Source organism: Kryptolebias marmoratus, linkage group LG22, assembly GCF_001649575.2.
Source record: "Kryptolebias marmoratus isolate JLee-2015 linkage group LG22, ASM164957v2, whole genome shotgun sequence".
In the NCBI taxonomy this organism is placed as follows: domain Eukaryota; kingdom Metazoa; phylum Chordata; class Actinopteri; order Cyprinodontiformes; family Rivulidae; genus Kryptolebias; species Kryptolebias marmoratus.
In genome coordinates, this window is record NC_051451.1 from 23005597 (window position 1) to 23018106 (window position 12510).

Here is a 12510-nt window from a genome sequence, read left to right on the forward strand (position 1 = left end):
CCCCTGGAGGAGCTGGCCCAAGTGGCTGGGGAGAGGGAAGTCTGGGTCTCCCTGCTTAGGCTGCTGCCCCCGCGACCCGACCCCGGATAAGCGGAGGAGAATGGATGGATGGATGGATGGATGTTGTCTGCTAATTATTTGATGTCATTTGTTGCAATTTTTGCTGCTTATGGGTGGTTTATATGGAGCCATAATGTTTGATTGTCCTCTGCATTAACAATAAGAAACCAGGTGATTATCCCACAAATGGGTCCAATGCTGACTGCAGGTTGGAAAAAAAAAAACATTTTTGTACAAGCAAATATCAACTTCCTTGTGTGAAAATCTACATTTAGGCAGCCATGGCGCTCAAGGAAAATTGTGAATTATGAGGGTTGAAGTACAACTGAAAAACTGCTGTTGTACATTTTTCTCAGGTTAGTTAAACATGAAAAATAAAAAATAAAAAATCAACAAAACACAACCAGCTTTGCTAAATATCCATAGGGTTTCAAAACATCACAGACTTTCATCAGACAGATGCACCGGAAAGTGCTTCGCCTTAATTTTTGTGCTCAGGGTGTAACTGCAGTGAAGTGGTCCAAATAAGTCATTCTTTACAATGTTGGTATTTCTGATCAAAAGAGTTTTTGTTTTTACAAAAATGGATCAAATGGATGTTAGTGGAGACAGTCCAGACAATCCTAAAATAACTCACAGAAAAGCATGTCACAAAGACAATCCCAGCAACTTGGCTGGGACTGCTCGACCCCCTGAGGAGATCATGTGAATCATTAGAACAAAAGCCAACAAATAAAATAAATAAATAAAAACCACACACACACACACACACACACATGAAAGCAGACAGGTTACTGAGGCTTTGTGAGTTCCAGTTTCACATTTTTTAACAATTAAACACAGGTTTCATTTCATAGCATTTTTTTCCCCACTTACGACTTCAACTTTACCTCAAGGTCAATTAACTCAAGCAAAATCACAACAGAACAGTTCAAACCATTAATTAGTAATAATCCAGGACTCTAATAAAAATAAAGTGCATTTATGCTTTTAGTATTTTCTTGGCAAGACATACTAAACAGACAATTATGTGACTGTTAAATGAAAAATTAGGACACTTAGGTAAGAAAAATTAATAAAAAAGAAAATTTGCTTTATATACTAAATTCCTAACACCAGTAGCACACTTCAACTTTAAAGCCCATGAGGAAAACAACTATTCAATATCAGTCAAAAAGCTTGCACTCCAGCATGTATCGACATATCTTCATGAATTGAACCAAAAATGAAGGGCTCTCTCTACTGCAGCAAAATGAATCCTGCTCTTGCAGGTTTGTTTGTTGCCAGCTGTGATTGAGACAGGACATTGCTTTCAATATGCACATGCTCATTGCTACACCCATGTATCCATTTTCACTCACTTACAGCTAGACAAGCTGAGTTTAGGATGACGCCAGTAGCCAATAAACACAAGCAATTCCAAGTATGCAGCCAATGGCATATTCCTGCCAGGTAAACTAGAGACAGCTAACCATGGCACAGTAAATATTAACATTCAGAGAATAGGTAATTTTGCATTATCGAGAATCAGTCATTACTTCATATGAATAGCATCTACTAGGAAAAACACTTGATCACGATGAAAAATTTTGCACATTTATTCCAGTGACATAGTTGAGGACAGAATATGGAAAGTCCATAAACCTTCATACAGCTCTTGTGTTGTATGCACAGAATGTTACTGCAAAATTATTCACCTATTTGTGCTTTTAACATTGTATTATTTATACAGAAACTAAGCACCACTGAAGCCTTTATGAGTAATATTGAGTCTAGACTTACTGATGCTGTCTGTAGGGATATTTGCAAATAGGTGTTGGATATTTTATTACATATGTTTTCTTTAGCTTTTTTCATACATCAGCTCTCAAATTTGGTGTCATGTGCCTTTGTTGTGCATTGGTGTGATTTAATCAAAGAGCAGAGGGGTTGAAGTTAATCCACCAACAATATGCTTCTAAGCCAGCCACCTTCAACAAACGACACAAACCAATAATGCCATTATCACAGCTGATACCATTGTCTTAGCTTCTTGTTTCTAAGGGCATGCCTGCATGGCACTGAGGCCCCTCTGTTTGGTCTGTGTGATGCACCAAAAGGTTACCAGAGGGGAACAATGCCATCATTACAAGCAAAACCACTTTTTATCTCTTGAGAAATATTGTAAAATTAGGCCAGCATCAAAACATATAATTTGAAATGTTTATCATTTTTTTAAATTATTTTCTCTCAATTGGGTTATCACAATGCTCTTTATACGTCTTAACAAAAACACCCTTGATCATCTTCAGTTGGTACAAAATGTTGTAGCGAGGCTTAGGATTAGATAAAAGAACATACGTGATTCTTGTTTTATCACCTCTTCATTGGTTACCTGTTAATTGTAGAATCAATTTAAAAATCTTCAACTGAGGCTGTCAGATCTTCTATCCAGAAATTATTAGTTTCCTAGGACCTGATTTAAAACTCACGGGATCAATCTTTTCAAGTTGTCGCACCTTAAGTTTATAATGAACATCGTTTCTTTTTACAGTGTATTGACAATGTTGACTCTATTAAAAAACGGGCAAAAAAAATATTTAGACAAGATTAAATTAGTTTTTTTTATGATTGTATGTTTTTGTAATACACTAACTAAATGGTCTGGATCAACTAAATAGTATGTTAGGTTAAAAATTATGTATTAATAAAAATACCTCAATGTAGCTGCAGTTTTTTTCTCATGGTCATTTTTGTCTTGTCTAGATATTTGTAAATACTCTGAAGTAAGGAAAGATAAAAGAAAAAAGGTATAGGCTGCAGTTTGTACACACTAAGCCACAGAAAAAGTATCCCTCAGCTTTTTACGTTTGTTTATCCATGTTCCCATAAATGAAGTTTCCTCTCAATCATCTTAAGCTGCCCTCAAAAATAAAACAGAAATTTGTCAATTTTCAAAAATCCTCTTAAAAGCAACACAAGGCTACCACTTCCCAATATAATTCAATATGCACATGCAAACACAGATTACAGATTAAAAAAAAATTATTGTAGTGAGCATGAAGACTGCTTCCTCTCTAGCTTCTCTTTCACAAATGGCATTAAAAAGGCCGGAAGACAGACCGGGAGTATTTTGCCCTGCTGCTCAAGGGTCTTATGCACCACTGCTTTGAAGTACTGAACAGTTCAAGGAAATGTACAAATGGACAAACCTTTCAAGCTTAGCTTTCAATCTCATCAAGATCACAAACAAAGTGTTGTATAAAAGATGTGGATGTCTCTGCTGCAGATACTCATCCTCTTTATTACATACTGAGAATAGATTCTGTATTACATATTGCTCTACTTTAATATTATATTTGAAAGTTGTAAATTTTCTATTTATGAATTCATTTGAAGAGCAGTGGTTTGTTATGTACACAGCAAAGGCACTCAAGTTGTTGCTCAAAATACCCAAAGTGACATAGTCACATACTTCTTAACATATACAATTGTGTTAACTCTAATTCAAATAGTATTGTTTTTATAGAAGAAACTGGTCTCAAATCATTATAAAAACACGGATCCATAAATTCCTCAGTGATTATTGCTCCGACCAACTAATGCACCCCTCTCCAGGCAAGCTTATTTTTGAACAAAGTCTCACCAAAGCCATATAATTAATACATTCAGATCACATCTGTACGTGCATTAAATATTCCTAACCATGTGTTTAATCTATAAACCCTAAAGATTTCCAATGGTGAACAAAGATGAAAAGTAAGAATTTACAAGTGACAGCAAAGGTTTTAGGAAAATGTTGGTTGAGTCAACTCAAGCTTTTGTCAGCTAATACCCCTTCTATCTTTATACAAGCTTTTGAGCCAATCCAATATTGCAAACCTCTTCAATACAATGGATGCTCATGACAACAAGGCAAAAATGAATTCAAGTTGAGAAGTGAGTAGAGAAAGAAAAGTTGCTCATGTTCAAATTTTGGAGCTTTTGTTGTAAAATGATCATGTTTTGCACTGTGGACCAACTTAAGTATTACCCATTCTTCTGAGAAATGGTAGTCTCTTAAAACATTAATGAGAAGCCTAAAGTATTTGGTTGAATGGTATTCAAGAGCCCTGACACAAAAGCCAGGAAAACAAAGAGTACTTTCTGAAGCAAACTCCAGTCCTCCGAAATATTTGTAGAGCTTATTTTAAGAAAATGATGTCACGCTCTAAACTTTCATTGTTCATCAATAGAAAAGCAAGCCTATTCAAGCTACATAATAATCAGGTTTTGTTTGTTTATTTTTGTTGCAAACTCACTTGGAATAGCATTTTTAGTAAATTCTAGTTTGAATGGAATATAAATTGATCTATGCATAAAGACAATGAAAATTAAAAAATGTAATCCTGGGGATAAATAAACAAATAAATAAATCTTTTTTTATGACAAGACTATGTTTGTACAGCTATAATACAAGAACATTCAACTCAAACCTGCCTCAGAAAGGGTCTTAAAAGGATCTGTATATTTTGAGCAAGGCAAGCATTCATTGTAATTTATTCACTCCAAATTGATAAAAAAGTGACTGCATGACAACTACCTAAAACAACATATGATCAAGCAAATTATCCCAAGAGCTTTTCATAATCACCAAATGTGTTCTCTACTTAGTACAAATCAGTCAATGCTGGAGAAAAATATCCTTCACCAAAGGAGATATGAAACTCTGTATCAGCCCTGTAATTACACCATTTGTGATGTACAAATGGACAGTTATGTGTCCTGAAGGATTGGATTTGTAGGAAACCTGTGTATCCATTTGACATAGAGCTTGGTCTCCACCTACTGGCAAATAACAAAGTGATGCCCCTAAAGACAACCCAGACCTGAATTAGTCCTGTTTTAAGCACACATCAAAGACTAGCAAAAAGAAAGAGCTTGTCCAATAAGATTTAGTTTCTTTGTTACATTTAGTCCCACTCTGTAGTTTATAACAATGTAAAACTGTGCTCAAACTACAATCATCTTCACAGACATACTTGACATGGATTTATTTACAGAAAAATACATAATCTAGGTTGACTTGTAAAGAATTAGGGTGATGGGGACCAAAAAGTTTAGGTAATGTCAACTTAAGAAGAAGTTAAATAATCTATTGGTCAGTACTGTAAAAATTAAGGCAGAGAAGCATTTTTTTAATGTTTAAAAATGTGCTCCAACTTTAGATTTCAAACAGGCAAATAATCAATCAAAACTGCAAAGCTCCATTTTATGTATTTTGGTCCATTCTATCATCTTCCTTTATCAACAGCCAGGGAGTTACAAGTTCAGTAAATCTGCCAGAAGATGATTCTGCACCACACACTTGCCAAGAGATGATTACATATATGCATGCTTGAAGCAAGTAGCAATCTTTTTCAAGATTCTCTTCTGCCCCTTGTTGTAGCTTTCTGAAAATATACAATTGGTCTAAGATTGTCATTTAATTTGCCTGCCGAATACCAATATGAACACAGACAAAGGTTTATTTTTAATGGATCTAATGAAAAAGACATCTCATGAGCACATCTGTGTAGGACTTTAACAAAATAATAAAAATGGTGTTTCAAAGTTTGTGAACCCTTTGGAAATGTTCATATTTCTGCCAAAAATGCAAACTTAAGCCAACTTGTTATCACAAAATTCAAATTTGTAGATTAAAGGATGAAATTAAACAAATATAAGGGTCATAACGAAAACGTTATCAAATATTACATTTTCTTGAGTGGGTGACTGTTTTATAACTGGATGACAATCAAGTGTCAGTGGATGCCCAATTTATTTAGAATACAAGTTATTAATGTTTGATATTGCACTTGTGCCCTTACAGAAACCCCTGTACAACCTGCAGAACATATGTTGTGGAGGATCACCGAGTTAAACATGAATTACAAAAGTAACTCTAAGGAGTTTGAACTTAGCCAACACGTAGTCAAGTAAATGGCAAAAAAGGCTATCCATCTCTACTATCAGTCTTCCCAGGAGTGGTCAAAAATGGCCTCAGAATTAAGGCTTTTCCTTAAACCTTCTCCAGAAATAAGGGTATAAACAGCATTTGGTTAAGGTTTTTTGTATCTCCAATGAGTACCTCTAGTTGGCATGTAGTGCCTACTCAAAACATTTTGGGTGTGAAATTGTTTATTTAAACTTTGTGTTATTGTTCAGTCCTGTGAGTGAATCTGAGTCCACTTTCAAGAGACTTTGATAGAAACAAGAAAGCCTGTGCTTTTATTTCATAAGTAGACACCATTGAGCATCTGTAGTTTTCTAATTAAAAACATTTTGTAGCGTATTTCTGTCTTTTATTTAAATGAGAGCCGTTCTCTTTAGAAAGAGAAAAAAATAAACACTGCATTCAAGCAAAAGAACCTCAAGCCTTTCCTGAAACATGGTGCTGCTATTATGAGCTTGTTTTGCTGCATCCAGACCAAAGACTTTTGCATAAATAGTTTCTTAGTAATTTGCTTTTTTTTATCAACTTTAAGCTAATTGTGTTTCAGATTATAATCATGTAGAAATAATAATAAATAAATAAACTGTGTCTGAACCAGTGGTGCACTTATGCATCTGAAAATTTCAACCACTAATAGGTGAAAGGGATATTGATAATTTGGTCACAATACAATGTTTTTTATAAGAAACATTGTGTCTTGAAATTTACCAAGATATTATTACCCCATGGAAAGTGGCAACACATTTTTAGGCAAGCAGCTTTAATGTTGTGGCTGATAAGTGTATCTACTTAACTAATTACTCAACCAATCACTTCTGATCTGTGACCAAGTTCTTGAGTCTAGCTGCTGCACCATAAACATGGTTTCCAGGCAGTTTGGCCATTAAACAAATTAAATTACCGACAGGACAGAGCCCTGCACAGGCGGCTAAGGCTACTGAATTATTCATTTCCCCCCCCCCGATTGCTATAAAGCAGTTTCAATTTAAGGGTATGTCGAATTCAACTTAGACACAGCAAAAGAGAAAAATCAACCCTATGTATGAAATCATATTTGTCTGTCCTACTGAATGCTAGATTCATGTGCACTGTTCATAGTCTATGAAGAACAATTTTCTGATCTCAACAAGCCACTGAGTTGTTTTTTTTTTTTCATTCTTTATGGGGCTTTCTAGCCAAGGACACAGCTTGTTCTTCCTGCTTAGGACGTTATTTTTACCATAAAACCAATAAGAGAGCAGCAAACTGCCACAAAACACACTCTAGTGTCTTTGGCATCTCTACTTTTGCTCTCAACAAAAACGAAAAATATATATGCTATTGTTTAATATAACAATCGTGAAGAATTGTAAATAGTACTAGTGACTCTAGAGTTCAATTTATCCTGTAGTTTACCTGGATGCCACTCTTAGAAATGTATACACTCAAATATTGGAATTGGAATAAGAACAGGTATTAGACCACAGCAAGCTGTAAGTTTAAGATGCCAGACTTATTGTCTGGCTAATATCACAACACAGCTCGGCACAAGACAATAAGCAAACAACTGAAAACTAAAATAAGTGATTATGTAAATTAGTTGATTATGTGTTCCTGTCTTTGTTAAATGCTGCATGTCGAATAAAGGTTACAGACCTCACTTTTGCTATTAAGAACTTTTCCAAAGAAAAAGTAAATACATCTAAAAATAAGAAAGTGGCCTATGCTGGAATTAGATGAAATGACCAAACTTTATGAATTAAATGTTAAAGATGGAAAACAAAGCTTTCCAGGAGAGAAACTTCAGCTTGGACAAGGAAATCCAGCAACTGGCATATATAATTAATTAAAGCCAAACAATATTTTAAAGTTCATTTGGCCATAGGTTAAAAATATACAGAAAATAAGTAAACAAAATATTAAAAATAAATAATAATAATAATAATAATAATAATAATAATAATAATAATAATAATAATAATAATGAAGAGCAAATTGTAAGTTTTAAACTGATTTTAAATGGCAGACAGATACTCTTTCAAAAAAAAAAACTACAAGATGCTCCTCTTTAAAATAGTCTTTAACAGTGACCTCACAAAGTGATTACAATTAACCTACAAAACAGTCTGACTGTATTTTTAATCCTGATTAAAAGCTTGTGAGCTCAGGATATTCCTGTTGTTCTGCCTAACTAGGCATGAATAAGGAAGCGTTTGTAACAAGTTACGAGCAACCAGAACAGCAACAGATGTCAAGTATACCAGCAAAAATATAGTATACACTCATACGCCATATGTTTTCAACACAAACTACAACAACTGGTCATTTATGAGATCAAAAATAAATATTAATATTTTTAGAGCTTTATTGGTCCAATGTAAAGCTCTGAGACATGGCACAAAAGCAAACAATGTTTTCTTGGATTAAAATAAACTTTATAAAACCCTATTCTCACTACAGAATTTTAACATTAAAACCATGAATAATAGATTTTCTTTATTACAACCATTGTTTTTTTTTATAAAATGCAGTCAGGAAGGTCAGAATGGTAGATGAGAATATGTGAGCAACTGGAGGACTTTAAATATATCTTAAAACCTCAAAGTTTAGATATGTCAGTCCTGGCACAATAATCTGTTTTTTTAACCTTCAAGTTGGGGGGAAAAAACATAAATCAATATTTTGTTTTGCAGGATTCTGGCTTTAAAAATGAAAAGGCAGTCATTGTCAGCTGTTCAAATCATCAACCTTTTCTATACAGTAATCTTTATTGTTTAAAAAATAAAACCCTACAAAGTAAGATATGAAAATTTACTAAAAACTAAATCAAAATAGCCTTAAAATGAGGAGTAATTACACACTAAAGTAGAGTTTACAACAACCTTGGAGGAAGTCTACTGTAGTATCTGCTATAAAGCTCTATAAAGAAACTGAGTGAAAATGAATGATTACTGTGGGAAACGGAGCCAATGTTAGAATGTGAACCTTCTTGTACTGATGGTTACACAAGTCAGGACCCAGGTGCTGTTAAAACCGAACTGGTACTACCATCACCTCAAAGACAAACCTGACCAAATATCACAGCCACATCCACACAGGTATTTTTTTTTCAATGATTTGCAAATATTAACAAAGATCTGTATAAAGACAGTAATTAAATTTCATTATTGACACATATAATATAAATGTACTTACTGTAGTATCCATACAGCACAGTGGATTCAATGTGCTCTCGTGTCTCATTGCTTGTCGCCCATTCCTGCAACATCCAAAAAAAACAGTTTTAAGCTAACTATAAACTAAACAACAAGAATATACAGATAATTCACACCAATAACCTAGAAATAGGTAGTTCAAACTACATTAGAAGGTATGTGGGTTACAGTAGTGCTTTAACACACTAAAGTAGCAGCTACTCAGACGTGTTGAACCCTTATCTAAATTGGGTTTAATGCAGCACAGATAAGGAAAACTGAACCAACATTACTTTTTATTTCTTCCAATTTACATATACAATGACCATAATGCCTTAAAAAAAGTTATTTGCTGCAAAAAGATTTTTTTTCAGCAGCTTCAGTAAAGACATTTGTGAGATTTTCTTTCATTTTCAGCAACTGATCCTTTTTATTGGGCGCTCGTCCCTGTTTCACTGAAAAATAAATGTTTACTTTCATGTCAGGTATTTTCACACTGATGTACTTTTTTTAAACTTAATATAATTTTATTAAAATGATGTTTTAATTTAGGAAGTAAAGAATTATTTTCCTGATGAGTTGACATGAATAGACAGTGTTAGACGGTCAAAACTAAACAGGGTCAAACATATCAAAGAAATTCATCACTCAAACAAAAGGTACTATTACACACTTAGCATAATTTTCAACAGAGTATATCAACTGGACCAAACTGGCAAAAAGCTTGACTAAAGAGAACTTTTAGATAAGATAAAACTGTCTAACAATATTAAAAAATATTTTACCTGATGGAGTACTTATGAAGTTAGTCAAATTGATTTTCCTGTGGCTGTGAGCAGATACTGACCTTATAGGTGCCGTTGGGATACTTCATGTACGAGACAAGGAATATGTCCACAGGTAGAAGCGCAGATGTTATCAAAGCGATGGCCAGCGCACATATTGCTGTGACAGTTGAAACAACTTCACTATCCTGCCGACTCTGAAACTTCCGAATGTAGATCCAACAGAACACTAGAATGACCTTCACAGAAAAAAAAGTAAAGAAATTAGAACAAATGATCTGTAAAACTGACCGAGTTATAGCCATTTTTGTGTTGTCTAAGTTTGGTTAGCTGTGGCAGTCATCTTAAATCAGGTTGACTCCAAATATTAAGCAGCTGTGTTATGTCAACGCAAAGATTACTTTCTGAAAGTTGTATTACAATCTGTTCAGTTGTTTATGAAATATTTTGCTATCGGTACAGAAAGGCACACACAGAAAAACATTATTGCTCGGTCTTTGCCGTCAGGTAATAATAAAAACAAAGACTTTGTTTGTACTTTGAAATCAAAGTAAAATAAAAAAAACTTACATTTGGTTTGTCACAAATAAAGTCAAGATTTAAAAACAAAATTGAAAGCTACCAGTATTTAAGAGATGGATGCCTCTACAGAAAAGCCTGTATAAATACATTAGTCAGATTAAACAGTATCTGTTTTAGGAAGCAGATCATTCAGAATAAAGCCGGTGTGATTACAGATGCTCCAGCCTTAGATGAGTCAGAGGAGTTGACATTTTAACTTTACCAACAAACAGCAAGAAATGAAAATGTCACACAGCCTACTGAGGTACGGCAAGAAATGCTGTCTCAGTGTAAAGCAGAAAAAGTTCATTTATGAAAAATTACAAGGGGCAAATTAAGTACTTGCAATTTAGGGTTTTGCAGTTTAAAATTTTAAAACTCAAAAAAAATGCAAACCAAATGAACATATGTCCATGTGGCCTAGGAACTCTGCAGGAACAGGCGTCACAATAACAAGGTCATATTCCAGACACACAACATGCAAGGAAATAAGGAAACTGCAAACAAGTGTGCAGCACCAGATCCAGGTCTGCCACTCACAGACAAGATAGATCAATTAAAGACCCAGCTTTAAGCCTCTGGCTGCTTGTTTTGTCAGGTAAAGATGGTGGCTTTGCATCCAAATAAGATCTGAAAGGCCTGTTCAAATAGAAGGGTGGGCAAAGAAACAAAGCAATTTGTTGGCATGCAGACTTGTTTCTTTTTTCTTTTTTTTTCTATTCTTACCAATTAAACTGCCATTTGACTGTGATTGACAGCTAAGAGGTAATGAGGGCTAAAATTGGCCGCAGATTACTTTGGTGCACAAATTCAAAAGCATTTATATAAGACGCCAGGTACCGAGGTCAGTCTAGATGTGACTTAACAGAGAGAAAAAAGTAAAGTTTGTGTGGTTTTAATGACGGGAGAAAAAAAAACACGAGCTTTTACCAGCAGTAATAAAACATTTATGCGGAAATGCATATTTTTAAGCATGGCGCTGACAGCTAAATGACAACCTTACGTTAAATAAAGTAGGAGTATTCGGCTAGTTTCTCGATGGAGCAGCGTTTCACAGTGACAATTATTCTAATAGGATCAAAAAAAAAACGTGCACCAAACACATGTATGTAGGATTTCACAGGACTTAAAGTGTGTCAGGGCTAAAGTTAGATAAAACCAATCCACAGCCAGTCCTCCTGTCGTTAATGCTCCGGTCATGTCGCGCCGGATTATGTCAAATATAAGCGACACCAGCGCCGCTAACGCCTCCTAAAGGACTTATTTACCGCTGCTGTGCTTTTAAAATCCAAACACACATGTTTTTAAAGTGCTTACCAGAAGTATAATGGTGAAAATTGACCATCCGATCACAGACTCTGAGACTAAGGACTGGACCGCCATCTTTACTTCCTGTAATAACAAACCCACGTGGTCTTAATGACGTCATTGCGTCAAGCTACGTTTTTACAAAACCCATCCAAGTGTCGCGCCTCTAAATGAGGTTAAAGAGTGTGTTATAAAACGCTTTAGAAGTTATGGTGCAAAATGTAAAAAAAAATAAAATTAAAATAGATGTCTCATTTATATTATGTAAACAAGATACTCAGGCCTGTCCCTTTTCTTTTTTTCTTTTTTGTTTTTTAAGATGAGTTTCCAGAGCACAACTTTTATTTAAAGTTCAACCTGCTGTATTGAGTCATAATCTCTTTCAAAACACACAAACTAACAGCTTTGTGTATTTTTGTAGTCTTAAAATCATATTTGGGAAACTACTTTTATAAACATATTTTCAGTTTGTTTTTGTTTTTTACGTTTTCTTGTTGAACAGTTTGACCTAAAAAAACAAGAATATTTACAAAGATGCATTCATTGAAACCTCAAATTATACATTAGTTTCTTCATAAACCTGATATGTTTATAAATATGTATTTACTTTTCGTTGTTTTAATTTCTATGTAATTTTTTTGATGCAGTCACCAGTTTATCAGTTTAATAT

The 12510-nt window shown here is 34.3% G+C and overlaps 1 protein-coding gene across 1 annotated transcript in view; it reads right to left on the reverse strand.

Moving 5' to 3' along the window:
* The window catches only part of lmbrd1 (LMBR1 domain containing 1), a 50473-nt gene extending 38558 nt beyond the window's left edge, over window positions 1-11915 (reverse strand). Inside the window, exons 1-3 of the mRNA XM_017412710.3 lie at window positions 11850-11915; window positions 10034-10210; window positions 9188-9251 (exon numbers count right to left, since the gene is read on the reverse strand). Of these exons, the coding sequence (XP_017268199.1) occupies window positions 9188-9251; window positions 10034-10210; window positions 11850-11915 (307 nt within the window). The remainder of the gene's footprint in view (window positions 1-9187; window positions 9252-10033; window positions 10211-11849) is intronic.
* Between the last annotated feature and the right edge of the window lie 595 nt (window positions 11916-12510).